The sequence below is a fragment of the Pan paniscus genome, chromosome 22 (genome assembly GCF_029289425.2).
Source record: "Pan paniscus chromosome 22, NHGRI_mPanPan1-v2.0_pri, whole genome shotgun sequence".
In the NCBI taxonomy this organism is placed as follows: Eukaryota; Metazoa; Chordata; class Mammalia; order Primates; family Hominidae; genus Pan; species Pan paniscus.
In genome coordinates this window covers 30901025-30925890 of record NC_073271.2, presented here as the reverse complement: position 1 = coordinate 30925890, position 24866 = coordinate 30901025, and the positions used below count along the sequence as shown (strand labels likewise).

Below are 24866 nucleotides of genomic sequence, written 5' to 3'. Positions count from 1 at the left end.
GCATAAAGGCTCAAATTTAAATTTTTGAATCCAGTGTTTTTTATTTATTTATTTTTTTTTTTTCTGAGACGGAGTCTGGCTCTGTCACCCAGGCTGGAGTGCAGTGGCGCGATCTTGGCTCACTGCAAGCTCCACCTCCTGGGTTCATGCCATTCTCCTGCCTCAGCCTCCCGAGTAGCTGGGACTACAGGCGCCCGCCACCATGCCTGGCTAATTTTTTGTATTTTTAGTAGAGACAGGGTTTCACCGTGTTAGCGAGGATGGTCTCGATCTCCTAACCTCATGATCCACCCGCCTCGGCCTCCCAAAGTGCTGGGATTACAGGTATGAGCCACTGCGCCCGGCCCTGAATCCAGTAGTTTTTAATAGAAACATGAGTTGGTTGAGATACTGAGTTCCTGCCTTCTCCATCCTAATCCCAAATTTCCAATCTTTGGAAATTTGCCCCTTTACCATTTAATCTCCTGAGCCCAGCTCCTCTCCAGCCTGAAGAGTGTGTCTGTCAAGACTGTAGCTGTGAACAAAACACTATTACTTGAGCCTTATCCTGGAGCAAATGTGTGTGGTCTCACCAATGAACATCAGATAAGTCCCTTGGCATGGATTTCTTTTCCTTTTTAGTAATATAATCATAAAGGTTATTCAGACTTATTGAGCATTTACTATGGCCAGAAATTGTGATACTTGCTTTCCATATAGTTTATCTCACTTATTCCTATTACCCTTTGAAGTCAGAATTCTAACTATGCATCAGAGAAAATAAGTGACCTGCCTAAGGTCATCCAGTTGGTTTATGGTGAAGGCAGGATGCAAACTGAAATTTGTCTGTGATTTGAGTTCGGTGCTTTCCTTAGTCTCCTCCTCTCAGAGGCAGAACATAAGCATGTAATAGATACCACTAGGGTTCTTGTTTCTACCTTGGGAACAGCTGTTTGCAAGTCCAAATTAGGCAGCTAATCTAGCAGTTAGCCCAGATACAGCCCTTAGGCACCCTAGTAGCTGTAACTTCCAGAAGGCAGGAACCTTCCATTCACTAGTGAGTCCCCAAAACAGTGGCCCAAGTGAAGCAAAAATGTTTGTTGGAAATATGAGTGAATGAAAAAGTAATTTCATGAACATATGAATGAATAAATGAATGAAGCAACACCCAGTATGATGATTAATGCCACAGGAAGATGCCTTTCCAAGCATCACAAGATCCTGGGATCTTCACTGACTGTAAGTGCCTGTGGGGCAGGGACCATATTGGTCTTATTCATCACTCTCCTACCAGGTAAATTAGCACATTCCTGGCACACTGTAAATGTTCAATAAGCTTTTGTTCTTTTAGATGGATTGACTTATCAGAGGCAACTCTTTCAAGAACAAGTAGCCCTGTGCTCTGGAGAATGATTTACAGTGGTTCTCTTCCTCAGCCTGGGGCCTTTTCTGGATAACTCCCATCTACTCTCCTCTACTTCCTCTTCCCAGAATACACAAATTTATTATTACAGGCACCACTCTTCACCCCACATCTGATTCTTCCCTGACTCTGCTTAATGCACAAGTAAAGCAAAGAAATACTGTGTAGGACCTATTGGAATTAGAATCCTGCTCTGTCACCATTGGAAAGGATTTAGGGATCACCTCCCTTCAGAGGTGAGAATAAGAAAGTGTCAGTGAGTAATCCAATGTCACCCAGTTGCTCACCAGACAGAAAGACCAAGAGCCCACCTCTCCTGCCTATTAGTCCAGTGCTTGGGTGGCCCATGAGTTCATGTTGGCCCTGTCAGACCAAAGACAGTAATGAATATTAAACCCAGAATGCACCATATTATCAGGCCTTTTTTGTTTTTGTTTTCTATTAGTAACACAGGTAGAAGAGGAAACAACTAAAACCCCAACATTAGAGGCTCACCATCCCCACCTTCTGGCCCACCACTGGCAATGAACCCAAGCACAGGTCACTGTGGTCTCATGAAAGAAAACTGATGTGGGGGTTGGGTGGGCTTCAGGGTGTTGACTGCCATCTTCCCCTCCAACACCTGAAAAGCTAAGTTACGGTGTGAAGTCAGAAAATGTGGAATCTGCAAGCCTGTCTTTAAAAAACAAAAAAAACTCATAGAACTTGGACTTTAATCATAAAGATCATTTTACCAAAGCATATTTTTTAAAGGCTGTGAAATATTATGCAACGTTTGCATGGTTTAATTATGAGTTTAGAAAAGCCTAGCACGACTTTTTCACTACAGTAAAACATGACAGAGCATGAATCATGGCATAGTACTTTATGCTTAGTGTGGCTTTAGACATGGGGTTAGAGGTGTGAGGCTGTCTACACAACAAGGCGTGAATTACTGTACCGCAATTCACACCCCGGGGGGCTTTATGACAGTTCTGAAACCTCTTTTGTTTGCTTTTAAAATGATTAAAATATTGGAGTACTATATATTCACTTAGTAAATGTGTGTTTCTAGTGTATACGCATGTCTTATACAAAATATCTAAGTATACGATTTTTTTTCACTTGGAGCAAAATACTTGCAGTAGCATGGGGATATTGAACCGTCTGCTATTTCTGTTTGCCTTTAGTCATTGGAAACACTGTTAGCTGTAAGATTACACAGGAGCTTCAGCCAAGGTTGAACATTTATTTTCTGCTGAGTTTAAAATGGACCAGCTCCTTTTGTTCCTTGCCAGCTCTTTAAATCCTCTAAAATTGGAATAAAATGAAGACCTTTCTTTAATATTAGATTTCAAAGATTCCAAGTTAAACTATTTGCCTGGGAACTACCAGGTTTTTTAAACTTAAAAAATCAGTTATTTTCACTCACACACAAAAAAGAAAGAAATGAATCAGTATGAGGGAGGGAGGGAGGCTGTCAGGAGAATACTGGGGAGGAAGACTTGGGTCTCCAAATGTCTGATTCTGTTATCCACTGTGGCAGCTTCAAAGAGATAAACAGAAAGGCAAACTTGAACTGCTGGAAATGAAAAGCCCCTGGAGGAAGCAGATCTGAATATTTTATAATGAGCAGAAATAGCTCATTTCTTTATGTCCTGACCTATACAAAACTTATACCCAGTATTTTCCTAAAGAAGTCTGCTCTTCCTACACTGCTACCTGCAGGATCATGAAGCTCTGGCTGTGAAGACCCTTGGGAGTTACGGTAGTTCACTGTTATCTTTGTCCACAAAGTTGGGACATAAAGAGAAAATTAATGTTTAACTCCAAAGAAATGTAAAACTGTCTTCTAGTGGGACAGTGTCCAATTTAAGTTTCCTTACACATTTGCCTAAGAATAGAGTTGGTTTTCCTCCCCTTTTCATCTGCAAACAGTATGATGCTTTTGAAAATTAAGACTCCTTTGAACGCTGGAGTCAAATTGACAAAATCCATTTTGTCTAAATCTTTTGAAGTCAGACTTTTGTCTCTTCTCTATCCCAGGCCTCTTATAATGGCAATCTATAAAATACCTGCTAAAAACTCTGACTTTTAAAAGTTGCAAACTTGAAGTCCTGAAAAGGAACAGAAGGCTTGGGTTGATAGGGCCAGTTCTACTGCTGGGTTTGTGAACTAGTCATTAGACCTCATTGCCGGTTTCCCAGCCAGACCTTCTTTCCTGTCATCCTTGGGAGAGAATTCGCCTTAATATAAAACATTTACCAGCCCATGGAATACTTTTTGCCAAAGGTAAAGGTATAAAAAAAAGCCCAAAACTCTACGTTCTTACCGAACACAGACAGGTGATCCCCTGGGTTTATAAAATGTTTCTGATGATGATAATTGTAATTATTGGCAAAGCTGAAATCATGTCAGCAGTCATATGATACTTGAAGTTCTCAAGTGCTGCAGTTCAACAGTCTGGACATTAATACTTCTACCTTGAAAGTGTAATCCATTCCTCTCATCATTGTTAGCATGATTAAATAAAACCTTTGGAAGGAATAGTTATCAGGTGAAAATCTCCAAGAATCAGTCTCTTTTGGGGGAAAATAATCCAACAGAGGCAGATACTTGGACTTGAGTAGGCTTATTAAACCCTGGTACATAGGCCACATACATGTATGTGACATATTTGAACAAGGGCCACTCATTTCTTATTAAAAGACATTTTTTAAATCCCACCCCACTTGACATATAATTGACCTTTCTGATTCTCTTCAGATACAAGGCAGATCCAACCATCCCCACCATGGTCCTACGATCAGTCCTACCAATACCTGGGATCCATTGCCTCTCCTTCTGTGCACCCAGCAACGCCCATTTCACCTGGACGTGCCAGCGGCATGACAACCCTCTCTGCAGAACTTTCCAGTCGACTCTCAAGTAAGCCACTTGAAAACACATTCTTTGCAGCTGAGCTGGGGTGGAAGGTCCAGGACACTAGAGGTGCATGAAGGAGTTGGCAGAACATTATTGAGTAAAACATGGTTTAAAGGTGACCTATCTCTACTCTGAGTCCCATGCCCATGCACTGATTTTCTTGGATACATAAGAGGCAGAGATTGTGGATGTGAAGGCAGAAGTGGCTTGGAGAAGTAGGTTCCTTAGACATTCTAAAGTTGTTCACATTTGGCAAGAAAGGATGGTGACTGAAGGGTTAAGAACAATATAAAAAGCCAAAGTAGTCAACTTTTAGGACTCATTATTCCAAATGAATTCTGGACTAATGGGACTGGTCCATGCCGTGGTGGTAAATGTTCACAGATCACATGGACAGCACACGGGGGTACATGTGGAATGGGAAGTAAATACAGCCGCCCCTTGGTATCCATGGAGGACTGGTTCCAGGACCCCCCATGGATACCAAAACCCATGGATGCTCAAGTCCCTCATATAAAATGGTATATTTATATATAACATATATATCCTCCCGTGTATTTAAATCATCCCTAGATTACTCGTAATACCTAATAAAATGTAAATGCTATGTAAATACTTGTTATACTGCATTGTTTAGGGAATGACAAGAAGAAAAGTCTGTATATGTCTAATACAGACACAACCATCCTTTTTTTTAAATAATATTTTTGATCTACAGTTGGTTAAACAGGTGCAGAACCCACGGATATACAGAACCGACTGTATACCCCAAATTAGACATTCCAACTAAGCGCTGTTCATGCAGAGGCCAGAGGAACAGCGTGAAAAACTCAGGTGTCATGGTTAGCATAATTGTTGTTAATATGAGCTCATTAAGTATTAGTCATTTAACCTATGAGCCCTTTGGGCTTGGCACTCACCTTTGCTCGTGGGCAGGGAAATCAGAGTTACAGAGAAAAATTCCTTTGTTGAAGGCAAAAGAAGAAACTTAGTGTTTGGGGCTTTGAAATTGGAGCTGCACCAAACTGTGAAAATACTTCAGAGAACTTCAGTGTTATGATGCCTGCAAACACACTTGCATGTGTGTTGGGGGAACGGGGCGGGTCTTGCTTTTCAGCTCTTGGGATCAGATTATAGCAGATTAGGGGGCAGGCACAGGGGCAGTGGAGTCATGTCTGCCATTTTAAATGTTGTGTAATGTTGTGTTTTCCAGACAGTTGTGATTACTTCAGGTTTCACCAGATGCCTTAGCTGCTGCTTAGAGCTTCACAGAATGCCTTCTAAGAGCTTCACAACAGCAGTACTATTGACATTTGGGGCCAAATAATTCTTTGTTGGGGGGGTCTGTCCTGAGCATCAGAGAATATTTAGCAGCATCCTTGGCCTCTAGATGCCAATAGCATCCCCCTCACCCCAGTTAGGACAATAAAAAATGTTTCCAGACATTGCCAAATGTCCCAAGGGGCAAAACTGCCCCCAGGTGAGAACCACTGCCTTCCAGTATTCTTGGGTGGTACAGTAAAATAGGAAAACCAACTTAAGTGCTTGGTTTTCACATTACTTTTGGCCATTAATGCCAATATTTTCATGGTACATTCTGCTCTAAGGCATTGAGAGTAGCACAGGTATCTTGGCATCTTGTTTAGCTTGTGGTTTCTAGAAGCTTATCCCTCAAGAACAAAGGCACTTTCAGCTTTTACTGATTATTCTCAGGGCACCCCTCTGCCCACCCGCTACGGTCTTCACCTGAAATAATGCCTGTTCTCCTTCGAATGTTCCTGCTATGGGTCTATCCTTTGGAATTTATTACATAAGTCTTTTGACTTGGTCATCACCCAAGATCAGCACCTTATAGTCCAAGAACCCTAGGGGCCAACTCCTCCAGCTGACTGGTGTTCAGATGGTAGGGTGACTTTTTAAATAAAAGGAATGAGTAACATGTGCACTCCAAAGTCCCATATCACAGTTACATTTGTGAATATCCTGGACTTCAATCACCCAAGGAGTAAGAGAGAACATTTTATGGCATGGGAGTGTGAAGTAGATAAAAACCATGCCTCATTTCAGAACCCAAGAATGATTCTTTTCTTTTTGGAGGGAGGACAGAATTCCAGATGAGCTTTCACAGTGGCATAGAACAGTATGGGAGACTGCTCTTCAATCTGGCAGAACTCCCTCTGAGAAATCAAGCCTGGAGCACAGGCCTGAAAAGTGTTGTCATAAACCTGGAGGCAGGAGGGGGGTAGAATACATAAAAGGAAAGTGGCTGCCTGGCCGACAGCTTTGAGAACCTGACACTGCTCTGTGGCTGCTTTGCCTTTTAATCCAGCCCGACAGCTTTGTGCTCTGCCCCTCTTCCCGGCCCCAGCCCCACCTGGGCTTCCTTCTGCGCTGGGGACTTGGACTCTGTCTGTCTCTCTCTCTCTCTATCCTTTGCAGACAGACTCCACACCTTGTCTGAAAAGAGTTGTCATCTAGAGGTTTACTTTTTTTTTTCTTTTTCAAAAAAAATTAATGTTTAGCTGCCAACCTGGGCGACAGACAGCATGCATTAATCTGAGTCATGCAAAAGCTCCTTTTAAGGCAGCCATTACCTGCTCAGGTTGTTTAATCCTCTGGGGGCAGTAGAAGGGGCCCTGTAGCGAGGCTGCTTTCATCTATGTCAAGCTGGAGAGCGAAGACTTGAGCTGTCATGGCAAATATTTAGCCCCATCAATGGGAAAACACTTCCAACCAAAATACCTGGACCTCCTAAGCCCCAGATTTCCTACTCTTAAAAACTCCCTGTGAATATCAGGGGATCCCAACTCCCCCCACACTTCTGCTGAATCAGGGGACACCAGGCCAGCCAAAAGGACACAAGAGCTACAGCTGGATGGGTGAACTGCGCAGACTGATGGGTTTGAATAAGGGATCTGAGACAAGACACAAAGATGAAAACCAACATTTGAATATAGCATTTGAATCTGAGCATATCTAGAAGGCCTAAGATATTTTATTATCAAAATGTGTGTAAAAAAGATAGTTTGACCAAATGGATGGTCTTTTGTAGTATGACGTTGCTCATGTGTACATAGAAGAAGGATCACAGGCAGCATTGCAGCTCTTTCTTTTGGATGTTCTGCTCACAAGTGAAAGAACTATTTTCCCCCAACAGCTGAGACCATAACATCATTCCAGTACTTATGTCCATGACAAATCACGGACTCACTCTGGATTCCAGTAACTTGGTACCATCACCACATTACCATGTAGTAGTTGGAACCTACTGGCAGAGCATGTCCAGACATTGCTGTAAAACAGGGTGACCTTTCATTCATTTTCCAGTGGATTCACCTTTTTGTCTCAGGGCAAATGAAGCAAGAGGAATAATGGGCAGAGTCATTTATTTGTGTCCAGAGTATTGCATCAGATGACAACAAACTGACTGTATTTGCCTAATGCTTTTCCTCCTGTCCCAGCTTCTCCGTAGACTCTATAAATCTAAATGGAAAAATGGACTAAAGCTTCCTGTTAACTCTCAAACATGTCACAGCTCTCCATGTCAGCAAAAACAAGTGACACAGGGCTTGCTCACAGACAGCCCCAATGAGCGGGCAGGGATGAACCCTGTGGAATGAGGTGTGGCCTGGCTCAAGAATGACTAGAGTGTGGCCAAGGAAGGGCAGCCTCAGAACCACTGTCCGTTTACAACGTTTTCCCTGCCCACATGTCTGCCTGGCTTTGAAAAGATTAACAGGAGTGTTTGTTTGAAAGTCAGACTCCTGGTTTCCTCATTAGTGAAGGGATCTGCTACAGACTTGGGCTGTTTCTATAAACTTTAATTACCTCTGATGAGGAGTGTATCCCCTCATCACATTCACCCCAAAGGTACAGAGGAGTTCATTTTTAAAAATGTGTTAGAGCAATAAAAGGCCATTAGAGGGAGGGAGGATGGGGTGTGGAAGAGACGAGAGAGCGAGAGAGAAAACACACTAGCTCTCCCTGCTGGAATAATAGGCTTGAAATATGAGGAAGTTGATCAACTGCCGATGCCTTCCAAAAACAGATTAATCCACCTTGGTAGCTTTCCTTTCAGAGCAAGCTTTTGGCTCTGTCAACTTTCTCTATCAGCCTGAACTCAAAAGGACACAGGCCACATGCCATCTGAGCTTAAGAGTTATTTTGTGTGTTGATCTGAGAACTTCACATTTTAAAACAATGAATTCATGTTTCTACTGTTTGTTGCTGTCTGTGGATTTGCTGATATAAAGAGGAGAGTCCTAGCTTGGTCATTTAATGAATAATTCTAAGGAACCTGAACTTCTCCAGGGTGCCCTCCTACATCTGCAGTGGTGGTTCTCAGCTGGGGTGACTTTGCTTCCGTCACCCCACCCGCAGGATATCTGGCAATGTCTGGAGACATTCTGAGTTGTCACAAGAGGGGCGGGCAATGCTACTAACACCTAATGGGTAAAGCAGAGATGCTGCCAAACATCCTACGATGAACGAGACAGCCCCCCTCCACCCCAACAAATCATGATCTGGCCCAAAATGTCAACAGTGTCAACAGTTGAGAAACTCTGATCTACAGACATAGGGAACCCTGCCTAATACACAAATCCTCCGTAGTTCCCAAGGGCAGCCTGTAGGTAAGAAAAATGCAGAGAGAGCCAGTGAATCACAGGACAGCCCTAAAGCCAGTTGGTGAAACTGTAAATGCATAATCCTAACAAAATAATGTACAGTCGTAACAAAGTGAGTTTTAGAGACAAAGCTTTACAATTTCTGGTAAAATTTCCACATGTGCAAAAAACAGAGTAGATAAATCAAGGTCCTACATCTACTTGTGTTAACAAATTAGTGAAGTGCCTAATAGAGAATACCAGGTGAACTCAAGGCGGTACTGTTTCTAAAATTGTGGAACTAGTATGAAAGTAGATATGGAGAGGAGGAGTGGTAATGATATTCCCTGACATTCGCTCAGCAGTTGCTACTGAGCCATGCATTCGCTTAAATACTAGGAAATTATCAAATTTTCAACTGTCGAAGGCCTATAAAAATGGCAATTTTCTATCATTCAACCTAAATACTATGTGTAATGTATTATTATATATTAATATTGTTAGGATATATATTATGTATAACATATTGTGTTAGTAGTAACATATTTGTGCATCCTTTACATTAGTGTCAAATTATCATTTGCTATATTAATATCACAGATTAATTTATATTACTGGTATATTAATATATTGATCAAATAGAGGGTCAGCAAACTTTTTTCTGTAAGGGGCCAGAGAATAAATATTTTAGGGCTGGGCATGGTGGTTCATGCCTGTAATCCCAGCACTTTGGGAGGCTGAGGCAGGTGGATCACTTGAGGTCAGGAATTCGAGACCTGCCTAGCCAACGTGGTGAAATCTCATCTCTACTAAAAATACAAAAATTGGCCAGGCCTGGTGGCGGGCGCCTGTAATCCCAGCTACTCGGGAGGCTGAGGCAGTAGAATTGCTTGAGCCCAGGAGGTGGTGGGTGCAGTGAGCCGAGATCACACCACTGCACTCCAGCCTTGGTGACAGAGCAAGACTTTGTCTCCAAAAAAAAAAAAAAAAAAAAAGAATAAATATTTGCTCTGTGGCTTCTGCAGTCTCTATACTGACCACCACCTGACTTTACAGTAGTGGCTTTAAAGCAACCACAGGCAGTACATGAAAGAATGAGTGAGGATGTGTTCCGAAGTATGGATGGACACTGAAGTTTGAATTTCCTGTCATTTTAACAGGTCAGGAAGTATTCTTTTTTGGATTTTTTTTTCAACCATTTAAAAAATGTAAAATGCATTCTTACTTCCTGGGACATGCAAAAATGCCAGATTTGGCTGGCAGGCTGCAGTTTGCCAACCCTAGGATTATATCAACATTTTATATACGTTATACATATTATAGTATATACTATTGCACATTATATCTATATTATACATATTATATTATGCTATACTACATCATTTCATATATCATGTCATATTACATTACATGATATTCTATATTACTGTATTATATTACTGTAGATTATACCATCCTCCTGGGCAGTAGCAGCCTCCTGATCCCCGTCCTCCTGGGCATAGCATCCTGGGTGACCTCATCTTTTTGGGTGGCAGATTCTGGGTAGAAACCCTCTCCCTAGGCAGCAGCATCCTCAGTAGCCCCCATCCACCCAGGTGGTAGCAATCCTGTGTGGTTCCAATCTTCCTGGGTGGTAAATTCTGATAGAAACCCATCTCGCTGGACAGTAGCATCCTGGGTGTCCCCCGTCCTCCTAGGCGGTAGCATCCTGGGTGGTCTCCATCCTCCCAGGTGGTGTCATCCTGGGTGGTCTCCGTCCTCTCAGGAGGTGGCATCCTGAGTGGTCCCCGACCTCCTGGGCATAGCATCATGGGTAGTCCCCATCCTCTTGGGAGGTGACATGCTGGGTGATCCTCGTCATTTCAGGAGGTGGCATCCTGGGTGGTCCCTGTCCCCCTGGGTATAGCATCCTGGGTAATCCTCGTCCTCTTGGCAGTAGCATCCCGGGTGGTCCCCGTCCTCCCCGGCAGTAGCATCCTGGGTGGCTTCCCATCCTCCTAGGCGGTATCATCCTGGGTAGCCCCCTGGGGCACAGGGAAGAGCTGTGGCCTCCGCAACCCCCTACTCACTTCCGCTCCGTTCTCTTGCCCGCCCTGCAGCGGCACCCGACCTGACGGCGTTCAGCGACCCGCGCCAGTTCCCCGCGCTGCCCTCCATCTCCGACCCCCGCATGCACTATCCAGGCGCCTTCACCTACTCCCCGACGCCGGTCACCTCGGGCATCGGCATCGGCATGTCGGCCATGGGCTCGGCCACGCGCTACCACACCTACCTGCCGCCGCCCTACCCCGGCTCGTCGCAAGCGCAGGGAGGCCCGTTCCAAGCCAGCTCGCCCTCCTACCACCTGTACTACGGCGCCTCGGCCGGCTCCTACCAGTTCTCCATGGTGGGCGGCGAGCGCTCGCCGCCGCGCATCCTGCCGCCCTGCACCAACGCCTCCACCGGCTCCGCGCTGCTCAACCCCAGCCTCCCGAACCAGAGCGACGTGGTGGAGGCCGAGGGCAGCCACAGCAACTCCCCCACCAACATGGCGCCCTCCGCGCGCCTGGAGGAGGCCGTGTGGAGGCCCTACTGAGGCGCCAGGCCCGGCCCGGCTGGGCCCCGCGGGCCGCCGCCTTCGCCTCCGGGCGCGCGGGCCTCCTGTTCGCGACAAGCCCGCCGGGATCCCGGGCCCTGGGCCCGGCCACCGTCCTGGGGCCGAGGGCGCCCGACGGCCAGGATCTCGCTGTAGGTCAGGCCCGCGCAGCCTCCTGCGCCCAGAAGCCCACGCCGCCGCCGTCTGCTGGCGCCCCGGCCCTCGCGGAGGTGTCCGAGCCGACGCACCTCGAGGGTGTCTACCGGCCCCAGCACCCAGGGGACGCGCTGGAAAGCAAACAGGAAGATTCCCGGAGGGCAACTGTGAATGCTTCTGATTTAGCAATGCTGTGAATAAAAAGAAAGATTTTATACCCTTGACTTAACTTTTTAACCAAGTTGTTTATTCCAAAGAGTGTGGAATTTTGGTTGGGGTGGGGGGAGAGGAGGGATGCAACTCGCCCTGTTTGGCATCTAATTCTTATTTTTAATTTTTCCGCACCTTATCAATTGCAAAATGCGTATTTGCATTTGGGTGGTTTTTATTTTTATATACGTTTATATAAATATATATAAATTGAGCTTGCTTCTTTCTTGCTTTGACCATGGAAAGAAATATGATTCCCTTTTCTTTAAGTTTTATTTAACTTTTCTTTTGGACTTTTGGGTAGTTGTTTTTTTTGTTTGTTTGTTTTTGTTTTTTTGAGAAACAGCTACAGCTTTGGGTCATTTTTAACTACTGTATTCCCACAAGGAATCCCCAGATATTTATGTATCTTGATGTTCAGACATTTATGTGTTGATAATTTTTTAATTATTTAAATGTACTTATATTAAGAAAAATATCAAGTACTACATTTTCTTTTGTTCTTGATAGTAGCCAAAGTTAAATGTATCACATTGAAGAAGGCTAGAAAAAAAGGATGAGTAATGTGATCGCTTGGTTATCCAGAAGTATTGTTTACATTAAACTCCCTTTCATGTTAATCAAACAAGTGAGTAGCTCACGCAGCAATGTTTTTAATAGGATTTTTAGACACTGAGGGTCACTCCAAGGATCAGAAGTATGGAATTTTCTGCCAGGCTCAACAAGGGTCTCATATCTAACTTCCTCCTTAAAACAGAGAAGGTCAATCTAGTTCCAGAGGGTTGAGGCAGGTGCCAATAATTACATCTTTGGAGAGGATTTGATTTCTGCCCAGGGATTTGCTCACCCCAAGGTCATCTGATAATTTCACAGATGCTGTGTAACAGAACACAGCCAAAGTAAACTGTGTAGGGGAGCCACATTTACATAGGAACCAAATCAATGAATTTAGGGGTCACGATTATAGCAGTTTAGGGGCCCACCAGAAGCAGGCCTCAAGGAGTCAATTTGCCTCTGTGTGCCTCAGTGGAGACAAGTGGGAAAACATGGTGCAAGACCCCCTGTCCTGTGCTGCTCACTCAACAACATCTTTGTGTTGCTTTCACCAGGCTGAGACCCTACCCTATGGGGTATATGGGCTTTTACCTGTGCACCAGTGTGACAGGAAAGATTCATGTCACTACTGTCCGTGGCTACAGTTCAAAGGTATCCAATGTCGCTGTAAATTTTATGGCACTATTTTTATTGGAGGATTTGGTCAGAATGCAGTTGTTGTACAACTCATAAATACTAACTGCTGATTTTGACACATGTGTGCTCCAAATGATCTGGTGGTTATTTAACGTACCTCTTAAAATTCATTGAAACGATTTCAGGTCAACTCTGAAGAGTATTTGAAAGCAGGACTTCAGAACAGTGTTTGATTTTTATTTTATAAATTTTAAGCATTCAAATTAGGCAAATCTTTGGCTGCAGGCAGCAAAAACAGCTGGACTTATTTAAAACAACTTGTTTTTGAGTTTTCTTATATATATATTGATTATTTGTTTTACACACATGCAGTAGCACTTTGGTAAGAGTTAAAGAGTAAAGCAGCTTATGTTGTCAGGTCGTTCTTATCTAGAGAAGAGCTATAGCAGATCTCGGACAAACTCAGAATATATTCACTTTCATTTTTGACAGGATTCCCTCCACAACTCAGTTTCATATATTATTCCGTATTACATTTTTGCAGCTAAATTACCATAAAATGACAGCAAATGTAAAAATTTAATTTCTGAAAAGCACCATTAGCCCATTTCCCCCAAATTGAACGGAAATGTTTTTTTCAGCACATGTTGCCATGTCTGACCTGCAAAAATGCTGGAGAAAAATGAAGGAAAAAATTATGTTTTTAAGTTTAATTCTGTTACCTGAAGATATTCCAACTCAAAACCAGCCTCATGCTCTGATTAGATAATCTTTTACATTGAACCTTTACTCTCAAAGCCATGTGTGGAGAGGCCTTGTCACTATTGTAGGCTCACTGGATTGGTCATTTAGAGTTTCACAGACTCTTACCAGCATATATAGTATTTAATTGTTTCAAAAAAAATCAAACCGTAGTTGTTTTGGCGATAGGTCTCACGCAACACATTTTTGTGTGTGTGTGTGTGTGCGTGTGTGTGTGTGTGTGAAAAATTGCATTCATTGACTTCAGGTAGATTAAGGTATCTTTTTATTCATTGCCCTCAGGAAAGTTAAGGTATCAATGAGACCCTTAAGCCAATCATGTAATAACTGCATGTGTCTGGTCCAGGAGAAGTATTGAATAAGCCATTTCTACTGCTTACTCATGTCCCTATTTATGATTTCAACATGGATACATATTTCAGTTCTTTCTGTTTTTCTCACTATCTGAAAATACATTTCCCTCCCTCTCTTCCCCCCAATATCTCCCTCTTTTTCTCTCTTCCTCTATCTTCCAAACCCCACTTTCTCCCTCCTCATTTTCCTACATTCTCTTAAGCAGATAGCACATACCCCCACCCAGTACCAAATTTCAGAACACAAGAAGGTCCAGTTCTTCCCCCTTCACATAAAGGAACATGGTGAGTCAGCCTTTCTCCTGTTCATGGGTTTCTTCCAGCAGAACAGAGACATTGCCAACCATATTGGATCTGCTTGCTGTCCAAACCAGCAAACTTTCCTGGGCAAATCACAATCAGTGAGTAAATAGACAGCCTTTCTGCTGCCTTGGGTTTCTGTGCAGATAAACAGAAATGCTCTGATTAGAAAGGAAATGAATGGTTCCACTCAAATGTCCTGCAATTTAGGATTGCAGATTTCTGCCTTGAAATACCTGTTTCCTTGGGACATTCCGTCCTGATGATTTTTATTTTTGTTGGTTTTTATTTTTGGGGGGAATGACATGTTTGGGTCTTTTATACATGAAAATTTGTTTGACAATAATCTCACAAAACATATTTTACATCTGAACAAAATGCCTTTTTGTTTACCCTAGCGTATACATTTGTTTTGGGATTTTTGTGTGTTTGTTGGGAATTTTGTTTTTAGCCAGGTCAGTATTGATGAGGCTGATCATTTGGCTCTTTTTTTCCTTCCAGAAGAGTTGCATCAACAAAGTTAATTGTATTTATGTATGTAAATAGATTTTAAGCTTCATTATAAAATATTGTTAATGCCTATAACTTTTTTTCAATTTTTTTGTGTGTGTTTCTAAGGACTTTTTCTTAGGTTTGCTAAATACTGTAGGGACAAAAATGCTTCTTTCTACTTTGTTTATTTTAGACTTTAAAATGAGCTACTTCTTATTCACTTTTGTAAACAGCTAATAGCATGGTTCCAATTTTTTTTAAGTTCACTTTTTTTGTTCTAGGGGAAATGAATGTGCAAAAAAAGAAAAAGAACTGTTGGTTATTTGTGTTATTCTGGATGTATAAAAATCAATGGAAAAAAATAAACTTTCAAATTGAAATGATGGTATAACACATCTACTGAAAAAGCAACGGGAAATGTGGTCCTATTTAAACCAGCCCCCACCTAGGGTCTATTCGTGTGGCAATTATTGGGTTTGGTCACAAAACATCCTGAAAATTCGTGCGTGGGCTTCTTTCTCCCTGGTACAAACGTATCGAATGCTTCCTAAAGGGAAACTGTCAAGCTGGTGTCTTCAGCCAGATGACATGAGAGAATATCCCAGAACCCTCTCTCCAAGGTGTTTCTAGATAGCACAGGAGAGCAGGCACTGCACTGTCCACAGTCCACGGTACACAGTCGGGTGGGCCGCCTCCCCTCTCCTGGGAGCATTCGTCGTGCCCAGCCTGAGCAGGGCAGCTGGACTGCTGCTGTTCAGGAGCCACCAGAGCCTTCCTCTCTTTGTACCACAGTTTCTTCTGTAAATCCAGTGTTATAATCAGTGTGAATGGCAAATAAACAGTTTGACAAGTACATACGCCATATCCAATTGGTTTTGTCTTTCTCTGAGATGGAGGGCTGGGAAACCGAGTAAAGCCCACTGCACACACTAGGAAGATACCTCCAGTGAACAGCTTCAGGCTGAAGCTATGTCCTCACCCCCGGTGCTCCTAGCACACTCTGGCTTCTGAAGGCATGAGGGCCTGGAAAAGGCGCAGGCTCCCAGGGTTGCTTCTTTGCATATGAAAGAGCACTGAAGCATGTTTTAATGCTTGTTTTAAAAAATAATAATAGGCCGGCGCGGTGGCTCACGCCTGTAATCCCAGCACTTTGGGAGGCCGATGCGGGCGGATCATGAGGTCAGGAGATCGCGACCATCCTGGCTAACACGGTGAAACTCTGTCTCTACTAAAAATATGAAAAATTAGCCTGGCGTGGTGGCGGGCGCCTGTAGTCCCAACTACTCAGGAGGCTGAGGCAGAAGAATGGCGTGAACCCGGGAGGCGGAAGTTGCAGTGAGCCAAGATCGCGCCACTGCACTCTAGCCTGGGCGACAGAGCGAGACTCCATCTCAAAAATAATAATAATAATAAAGAAACTAAAAAGAGTTACATGACACTAGCAAACCCAAAGTGGAAAGGGCTGTATGTTCAACCTAAGGCCAGGCAGCTTCATCTGCCTTCATTGCTGTACATTGCAGGAATCAGGCTTGGGTAGTGGTTGGGAGTTTTGTAAAAGAAAGACTTCTCTCACCACCACCCCTGTGCAAAGTATCTTTAGTATTTTAGTTTCAAGACTCTGGGTTCAACTCAAGGTATCTTCCCACCAAGAATTACTGTTTAAAGTATCTTCCAGTTCTGTCACTGCTGTCTCATGGGACCTCATGACTGATGATAGAAGAAAATCTTCAGCAGAATCAAGTTTAAAGGAGTTTAACTGAGCAATGAACAATTTGTGAATCGGGCAGCCCCCAGGAACACAGCAGATTCACGGAGACTCCAGGGGTGCCTCGTGGTCAGAACAAATTTATAGACCAAACAGGTAAAGTGATGTACAAGAATCGGAAGTGAGGTACAGATACAGTGAGATTGGTTACAGCTTGGCGTTTGCCTTATTTGAACGCAGTTTGAACATTCAGCAGTCTATGAGTGGTTGAATTATGACCACTGGGATTGGCCAACCCTCAGCTATTGTTACAGGTGCATACTATTAAGTTAGGTTTTTAATTTTGTCTGACCATTAAGCTAGGTTACAGTTCATCCACAGGACTCAAATATAGAAATATGGAGTCCTTCTCAGGCCATATTTAGTTTGCTTTAACATTGATCTTAAATGGTCTGCAGGAGGACCACAAAAAATGTCAGGAACCAAAGTGGGGTCAGCAAGAAAGGATGTGACCTAGAAGTCACCGCTCCTGAGCACAGGTAGGAAACAGGGGTAGGATCAGGCAGTACATGGACATGGCCATGCACAAAGAAGAAGAAAGCAGAAGCTTGTCAGTGAGATGCTTGATTACCACGTCTATAGTCAGTCGTTAAACTAAACTTTAGTGTCAGAGAGATTTTGTACCTTCTGAAGAGCTCAAGTTATTTCAGAGGAGAAACCTAGGCCTGAAGAAGAAAACAACAAACATTTGTGCCTTGATGTTGACCTTGATCGCCTGGCTGAAGTAGCGTTTGTTATATCTCTCTTCCAGAATGTTACCCTTTTATCTCCCCCGACTTTTCACTGTCCCCTTTGGAAGGAAGTCACGATGCACAGCCCCACTTAGGGAATGTGGAGCTATGCTCTCATTTCCTTCAGGAGGCAGGAGTCCTTGGCTGAGGACACTAGGACACCCCCCACCCAGTGGCCTCATGCCTCATGGAAAACAGAGCCCAGGTGTCCTCCGTGTGAAGGCTCTCTCTGCTCCAGAGAGGACAGGTAGCTCCTCCCCCTGCTAAGGTGCACCAATGCCTACCCCCACCCCTCCAGCCTAGAGGATCCAAAAGTTCAGAATGTTCAGGGTTCTAGAAGCAGCTCCACATTGCCCGCTTTGGGTTGTCTTTGTATAAGGCCAAGCTTTCCCACCCACACTCCACCCACCCTCCAATAATGTAGACAAAGTCCCCACCAGAGTTTCCCAATGTGGCTCAGGATTCTAAGAAGTCACCACCATTTCTTGGGGGTGGGGGGAAAGAACTGGCTGGGGTTTATCTTATAACCTCACAGAATTCCCCACATCTTTATTCAAAATGAGCCCACCCTGTGGTCATGACGATGCTTACCTGGGTTCCCAGAATCCTAAATCCCAGAATCTAAAGGGAACTCACAGATGAATAAATGCAATCCTCCCTCAGATGTATAAATACCTCTCCCCACCCCTTGGGGTTTCTCGGCAGATAGTTTTGCCTCCTTCCTGACTGATATAATAGAACTAAGTTCTCATGTTCATGTTTTTTTCAGAGGGAGAGAAGATGGCATGGAATGTGTTTCCTGGCCCAGTGGGAGGAGTGTGAGTTGTGTGGCAAATTTTAATATTGGTAATTAAATTTTGCATACCTCAAATTCTCCTTCTAGTTTCAATTTCATTGATGCTGCTGTAAGAATTAATTAATGTTTTGAAAGTGTTTTGAACATGAAAAGTCTTACACGCATACAAAGTATGATTATTTGTTATTACGAATAATTGCATGCAGACACTTTTTTTCCTCTCACCGCAGTGATTCTGTGAGACTTTCTGCGGACAATTAAAAGCAGCAATGTCTTGCTTACAAAATGGCTGCCTTTCATCAAAAGCTTATTCTTACAGTCATTCACATATTGATTCATTTATTCATCTAACATTTGTTGAATGATGGGCACTGGGGAACTGAGGATAGTCACAATCCATGAACCAGGCAGACAGACAAAGCCAAGTTTATGGACCACACTCTTACAAGGACCCCACACTTCCTATATGGTTCTGCTACCTCCATCTTAATTTTTTTTTTTTTTTTTTTGAGATGGAGTCTCATTCTATTTCCCAGGCTGAAGTGCAACGGTGCGATCTTGGCTCGCTGCAACCTCCACCTCCCAGGTTCAAGTGATTCTCCTGCCTCAGCCTCCTGAGTAGCTGGAATTACAGGCAGACACCACCACGCCCAGCTCATTTTTGTATTTTTAGTAGAGACAGGGTTTCGCCATGTTGGCCAGGCTGGTCTCGAACTCCTGACCTCATGATCTGCCTGCCTCAGCCTCCCAAAGTGTTGGGATTACAGGCGTGAGCCACCGCACCTGACCCATCTTGAAATTCTTAATAGTTTCTTGTAACAAGAGTCCCTGAATTCTTATTTTGCACAAGGCCCACGAATTATGCAGACAGTCTTACAGACAGGTAAACAGACATCCAAAGTATAACATATGGGGCTATAACATAGGTATAAAATACTCCAGAAAGGTACTAGTGGAACTCAACCTGAACAAGTTGGGGAGGACTTTAATAAATAAGTGACATGTGCTTTCAAAAGACAGATGGAGGTTTTCATGCCAAAAAAGGAGAATTGTAATCTGTACAGAAGGAGGGCATGAACCAATTACACACATTTTTTCCTAGAAATCATGGTAAGATGACCAGGTTGACATTGAGTTCTGTTGAAGCTCCTTGCCTATGCACTTCGGGAGAAATGTATGAAAGTGTTAGGAGATGCAAAGTAAGAAACACTGCAACTAAGCAAGCTGAGAATAATTTTATCTGAAGGGTGATAAAGGGACAGTTCTCAGAGATATTTCTGTGTCCAACATTATGTGTGTGCACTTATATATGCACATAACATACACATGTGCATACACGCATGCACACACTGTTAGGTCAGCTGCTTAGAGCACCAGGCTGATAAGGCCAGGGTCATCTGAGCCATTAAATATACTGGATTAAAGTGCCATGGGGATGAAATTCTGGGTTCAAATTCCTGAGAAAACTTACTAGCTTTGCTCTAAGTCATGGCCCCAAAGTGCTTCCTAGCCTCAGGCTGCTGTCTGTCAACATTAATCCAAAACAGTACTAGAAGTCCCCCTACCACACACACACAGACAGTAGCCACCTAGAAATATCCCTGCATAGGGTCATTATTGTGTCAAAAGAGAGACAGGGACAAAGTTACTATTATGGGTTGGATTGTGTCCTCTTAAAATTCATATGTTAAAGTCCTAACCCCCAGGACCTCAGAATGTGACCTAATTTGGAAATAGGTTTGTTGCAGATATAACTAGTTAAGATAAGGTCATCAAGGAGTAGGGTAGACCTCCAACATGACTGGTATCCTTATAAAAAAAGAAAAATGTGGACACAGAAACACGCACACAGGGAGAATGCCACATGCAGATGAAGGCAGAAATTGGGGTATTGCTTCTATAAGCCAAGGAATGCCAAATATGGCCAGCGACCCCCAGAAGTTCAGGGAGAGGCCTGGAACAGATTCTCCTGCACAGTCCTTAGAAGGAACCAGCTGTGCTGACACCTTGATCTCAGACTGCCGGCCTCCAGAACTGAGAATAAATTCCTGTTATGTAAGCTGCCCATGTGTGGTGCTTTATTTGGGCAGCCTTAGCAAATTAATAGAGACACAGCCATGGAGAAGGCCCAGATTTTCTCCTAAGAGGCATGGACTGTGGTGCATCCTGCATCCCCTTCCTGTGCCTGGCGCTGACTCAGGCCTCACCTCTGCATTACTCCCCTGCACCAGATGAGCTCAGCCTGCACCCTAGAGTCAATGTGAGTGTTCAAGTGTGGTGTTTGTCACCGATTTTATTTCCCAGAAAAATGTCCCATGGGAAGGGGTGTGATCTCAAGACTCCCCTCTCAAGTGTTCAAAGTGGATTATCCACCTGGTGAGACAGCAGGCTTTAATCCTGTTTGGCTTGCCTGGGTCACCCAACATCTCTTCCCCATCAGTCAGTGTGTGCTGAAGGAATGCAAATGACATACCATGATCACAAAGCAAAATATAATTAGTAGGGTAAATTTGCTGAGTGAAGACATTTATAAAATGCATTGAATAGAGAAAGCAGAATTTTTCCAGAATTGGGCTTAATTGTCCTGCTCAGTACAAATGGCATCTACCAGCCACTGAGAATGCGCCCTCCAGGTTGCTGTTGTAAGTCCTTGAATGAAACCTTATCATCTGTGAGACGGTAAAGCATAAGAGAATGCTGCCTGAGAATGCTCCCTGAGGCACAGTTGTAACTCCAACGCGGGCTCGCTGGGGTTCTGTGGGCACGTTGCAAAATACCTCTGCACCTCACTTTCCCAGTCTGTAGAATTGAGATAATAGGTTTATTGTGAGGTTGACATGCATTGAAGCACGCCAAGTTCTTTGAACAGTGCCTGCTACCTTATGAATGCTCTAAAAAATATAAGCTATTATTACCCAGTAATTCGTTCAACAGCTCTCTGTCCTGTGCTTTCTATCTGCCTATTACTGGGGATTCCAAAGTGAATAAGACCCAGATCATGCCCTAGGATAACTCACACTCTCCCTATGTCCTAGTTCCAGAGAAAAGAACCACATCTCTGGTGGGAAGAACTGCGTAAGATCGGTGAGTTTCTAGATACCAGTCTGTATTAGTCTGTTTTCATGCTGCTGACAAAGACATCCCCAAGACTGGGTAATTTATAAAGAAAAAGAGGTTGAATGGACTCACAGTTGCACATGGCTGGGGAGGCCTCACAACCATGGCAGAAGGCTAAAGGCATTTCCTACATGGCGGCTGCAAGAGAGAAAATGAGAGCCAAGTGAAAGGGGGAACCCCTTATAAAACCATCAGATCTTGTGAGACTTATTCACTACCACAAGGACAGTATGGGGGAAACCGCCCCCCATGATTCAATTATCTCCCACCAGGTTCCTCCCACAACATGTAGGAATTATGGGAGCTACAATTCGAGATGACAGTTGGGTGGGATTACAGCCAAACCATATCACGGTCTCAGGTATCTAGCAGCCTGGGCGGGCACTAGGTTCAGACATCCACATGAGATGCATTTCGCCAACTGTGTGCAGCTCCTCTGTCACTGAAGAGTCAGTCACCCGCTGCAGGTGGGAGTGGTGGAGGATGCAGCAGAAATGGCCACAGGAGGTGCTGGGAGACCCACATACCAGGTTCAGCTGAGTGAACTTTTATTCATTTTTCCAGGAAGTATTTGTGGCATCTACTCTGTGCCAGGCCCCATGCCAGCCACAGGAGACGTGGCAATAAACACAGACAGAATCCTCTCCCTCCTAATGGGGAGGCAGACCCTAAGCAAATTAATAAGTAACATATTGTATGGTGGATGGGGTAATTGTTTCCTCTAGGGCTAATATAACAAAGAACCACAAACTTGGTGGCTTAAAACAACAGAAATGTATTGTCTCACAGTTACGGTGGCCAGAAGTCTAAGATCAAGGTGTCAGCAGGGTGGATTCCTTCTGAAGGATCTGAGGGAGAATTTGTTCCAGGTCTTTCTCCTTCTCCATTTCTGGTGGATTCTGCAATCCTTTGTGCTCCTTGCTGCTACAGTTTAAATGTGTCCCCCAAAATTCCTATGTTGAAACGTAATCATCAACCTGGCAGTAGTCACAGAAGTGGGGCCTTTAGGAGGTGGTTCCGTCATGAGGTTAGAGCCCTCATGAATGGGATTAGTGTCTTACAAAGGGCTGGAGGGAACTAGCCAGGCCCATTTTTACCCTTTTGCCCCTTCCACCACGTAAGACACAGCATCCATCCTCTCTGGTAGCAACGAGGCATCATCTTGGAAACAAAGACCGAGCTCTTGTTAGACACCAAACCCACAAGTGCCTTGGACATCCCAGCCTCCAGATCTGTGAGAAAATACATTTCTATTGTTTATAAATTGCCCATTCTCAGGTATTTTATCAACACAAATGGACTACGATGCTTGCCTCGATGCATCACTCCCATTGCCGCCTCCTTCCTCAAGGCATTCTGCCTTGGGGGTCTCTATGTCCAAATTTCTCTGTTCTTACCAGGATGCCAGCCCTTGGATTAGGCCCACCTGAATCCATCTTGATTCATCTTGATTGTATGACCTCATCTTGATTCTATCTGGAAACACCTTATTTCCAAATAAGGTCACATCCACAGGTCTTAGGCGTTAAGTCTTGAATATAACTTTTAGGGGACACAATTTTAGGCACAGTAGATGAGGATGTGGCTATGGAGGGCCAAAGAGATGGACACACCAGGGTTGGGGTGCTACAATCCAGGGAAGGGCCCCCTGTGAAGAAACTGGAAGGATGTGGGAAAGTTAGCCAATTTAGGTAAAAGGAATAGTGAGTGTAAAGGCGGAGCTTGCTGGAGGCCAGTGTGGCTGAAGGACATGGCATCACAGAGGTACCTGGGCCAAGTTCCATACAGCTGCCATTGTGAGATTTTGGCGTTTCTTCTGAGTGAGAGGGTTTTGAGCAGAGAGGTAACACGAACTACTGGGAAGTTGCTAGATGCCTGTAGAGGGCATCTTGGTATATATAGAAAAGGGTGCCCCTTCTTCCAGGTGGGTGCAGCCTTGGAGAAAGGTACACAGCTCAGCCAGTGGAGCAGGGTTGGGTTTCAGTTCCCATTCACCCACTGGGACCTCCATGTAGGAGATTATTGCAGTGGCAGAGGTAAGAAGTGGTTGGATTCTGAATCTATTCTGAAAGTAGATCCAACAGGATGTGCTGTTGGATTAGATATGGTGTATTAGTTCATTCTCACATTGCTGTAAAGAACTACCTAAGCCTGGGTAATTTATAAAGAAAAGAGGTTTAATTGACTCACAGTTCTGCAGGCTACACAGGAAGCATGGCTAGGGAGACCTCAGAAAACTTACAGTTGTGCTGGAAGGTGAAGAGGAAGTAGGCACGTCTTACATGCTGGGAGGAGGGGGAAGGGGAAAAGGAGGAGGTGCTACATACTTTTAAACAACCAGATCTCAGTGTGGCAACATGGCAAAACTCATCTCTACAAAAAACAAACAAACAAACAAAAAAAAGATGCAAAAATAAGTTAGCCAGGCATGGTGGCAGATGCCTGCGGTCCCAGCTACTTGGGAGGCTGAGGTGGGAGGATCACTTGAGCCAAGGAGGTTGAGGTTGCAATGAGCTATCACACCACACTGCACTTCCGCCTGGATGACAGAGTGAGACCTTGTCTCAAAACAAAACAAAACAAAACAAAACAAATAACAACAACAAAAAAAACAGATCTCATGAGAACTCGCTATCACGAGAACAGCAAGGGGGACGTCCGCCCCCATGATCCAATTCACCTTCTACCAGGCCCCTCCTCCAACACTGGTGATTATGATATGACATAAGATTTGGGCAGGGACACAAATCCAAACCATATCATATGGTGCATTAGAAAAATACGGTTTGGGGCCTAAACAACTAGAAGCATGAAATGGCCATTCTCTGAGATGAAAATTTGGAGAGGGGCAAGTTTATCTAGGAACCCCAGTCTGATAGTGGGGCAGAAGGGAACCCTGAACTCAATGCTCTTCAAGATTTCTTCCAGTACAACTATGAAGAATCCACTCAGGTGGAAACTGTGGTAGCTGAAGAAAAACTGGTCTGCCCTTGTCAGGAATGGTGCGTGAGAGCCATATACATGGTCTTAACAGGAAAGCAGCATTCCATCTTCCAACATGTATTCGGTGATCCAGATCCGACCCTTTGCAAAGCCAGAAGACCCTTGAACTGTCCTCCCCATGGTCTCATTGTCCATGTTGATAGGTGAGGAATTTCCTCTTCCTTTGGCCTTACTGCTGATGGGCAGTGGGCTGAGTGTTGGCTCCACCTTCTCCCTACATCACCTGGCAGTGAAGAATGGAGGGAGTTCACTAAGCCTGTGTGTGCCTTGAGTTTGATTGTCAAACAGAATTCCTTGCATGTTAGAACCTACAAAAGCAATAGGATTTATATAGCTGAAATACTTGTACCTTTCTTCCATTAAAGAACTTTAGAGAGGTAAAAATTTCTAGTTGCCTACCCCAATATCGGTTTTCCTTAGTCATAGATTCCCTTGGGGACATGACTGCCTGTAAGAAAGACCACACCACCCAGCCTCCTCACAGCTTGGTGTCCCATATGACAAA

At 44.0% G+C, this 24866-nt stretch overlaps 1 protein-coding gene across 7 annotated transcripts in view; it reads left to right on the top strand.

Annotated features, from left to right (window-relative positions):
- The window catches only part of RUNX1 (RUNX family transcription factor 1), a 264353-nt gene extending 248551 nt beyond the window's left edge, over positions 1 to 15802 (top strand). For all 7 annotated transcript variants that reach the window (XM_034948206.3, XM_063601367.1, XM_003823964.6 and 4 more), the window contains 2 exons: positions 4148 to 4309; positions 11010 to 15802. In XM_034948206.3, coding sequence (XP_034804097.1) covers positions 4148 to 4309; positions 11010 to 11485 — 638 coding nt within the window. In that variant the 3' untranslated portion in view covers positions 11486 to 15802. The remainder of the gene's footprint in view (positions 1 to 4147; positions 4310 to 11009) is intronic.
- Positions 15803 to 24866: the final 9064 nt, after the last annotated feature.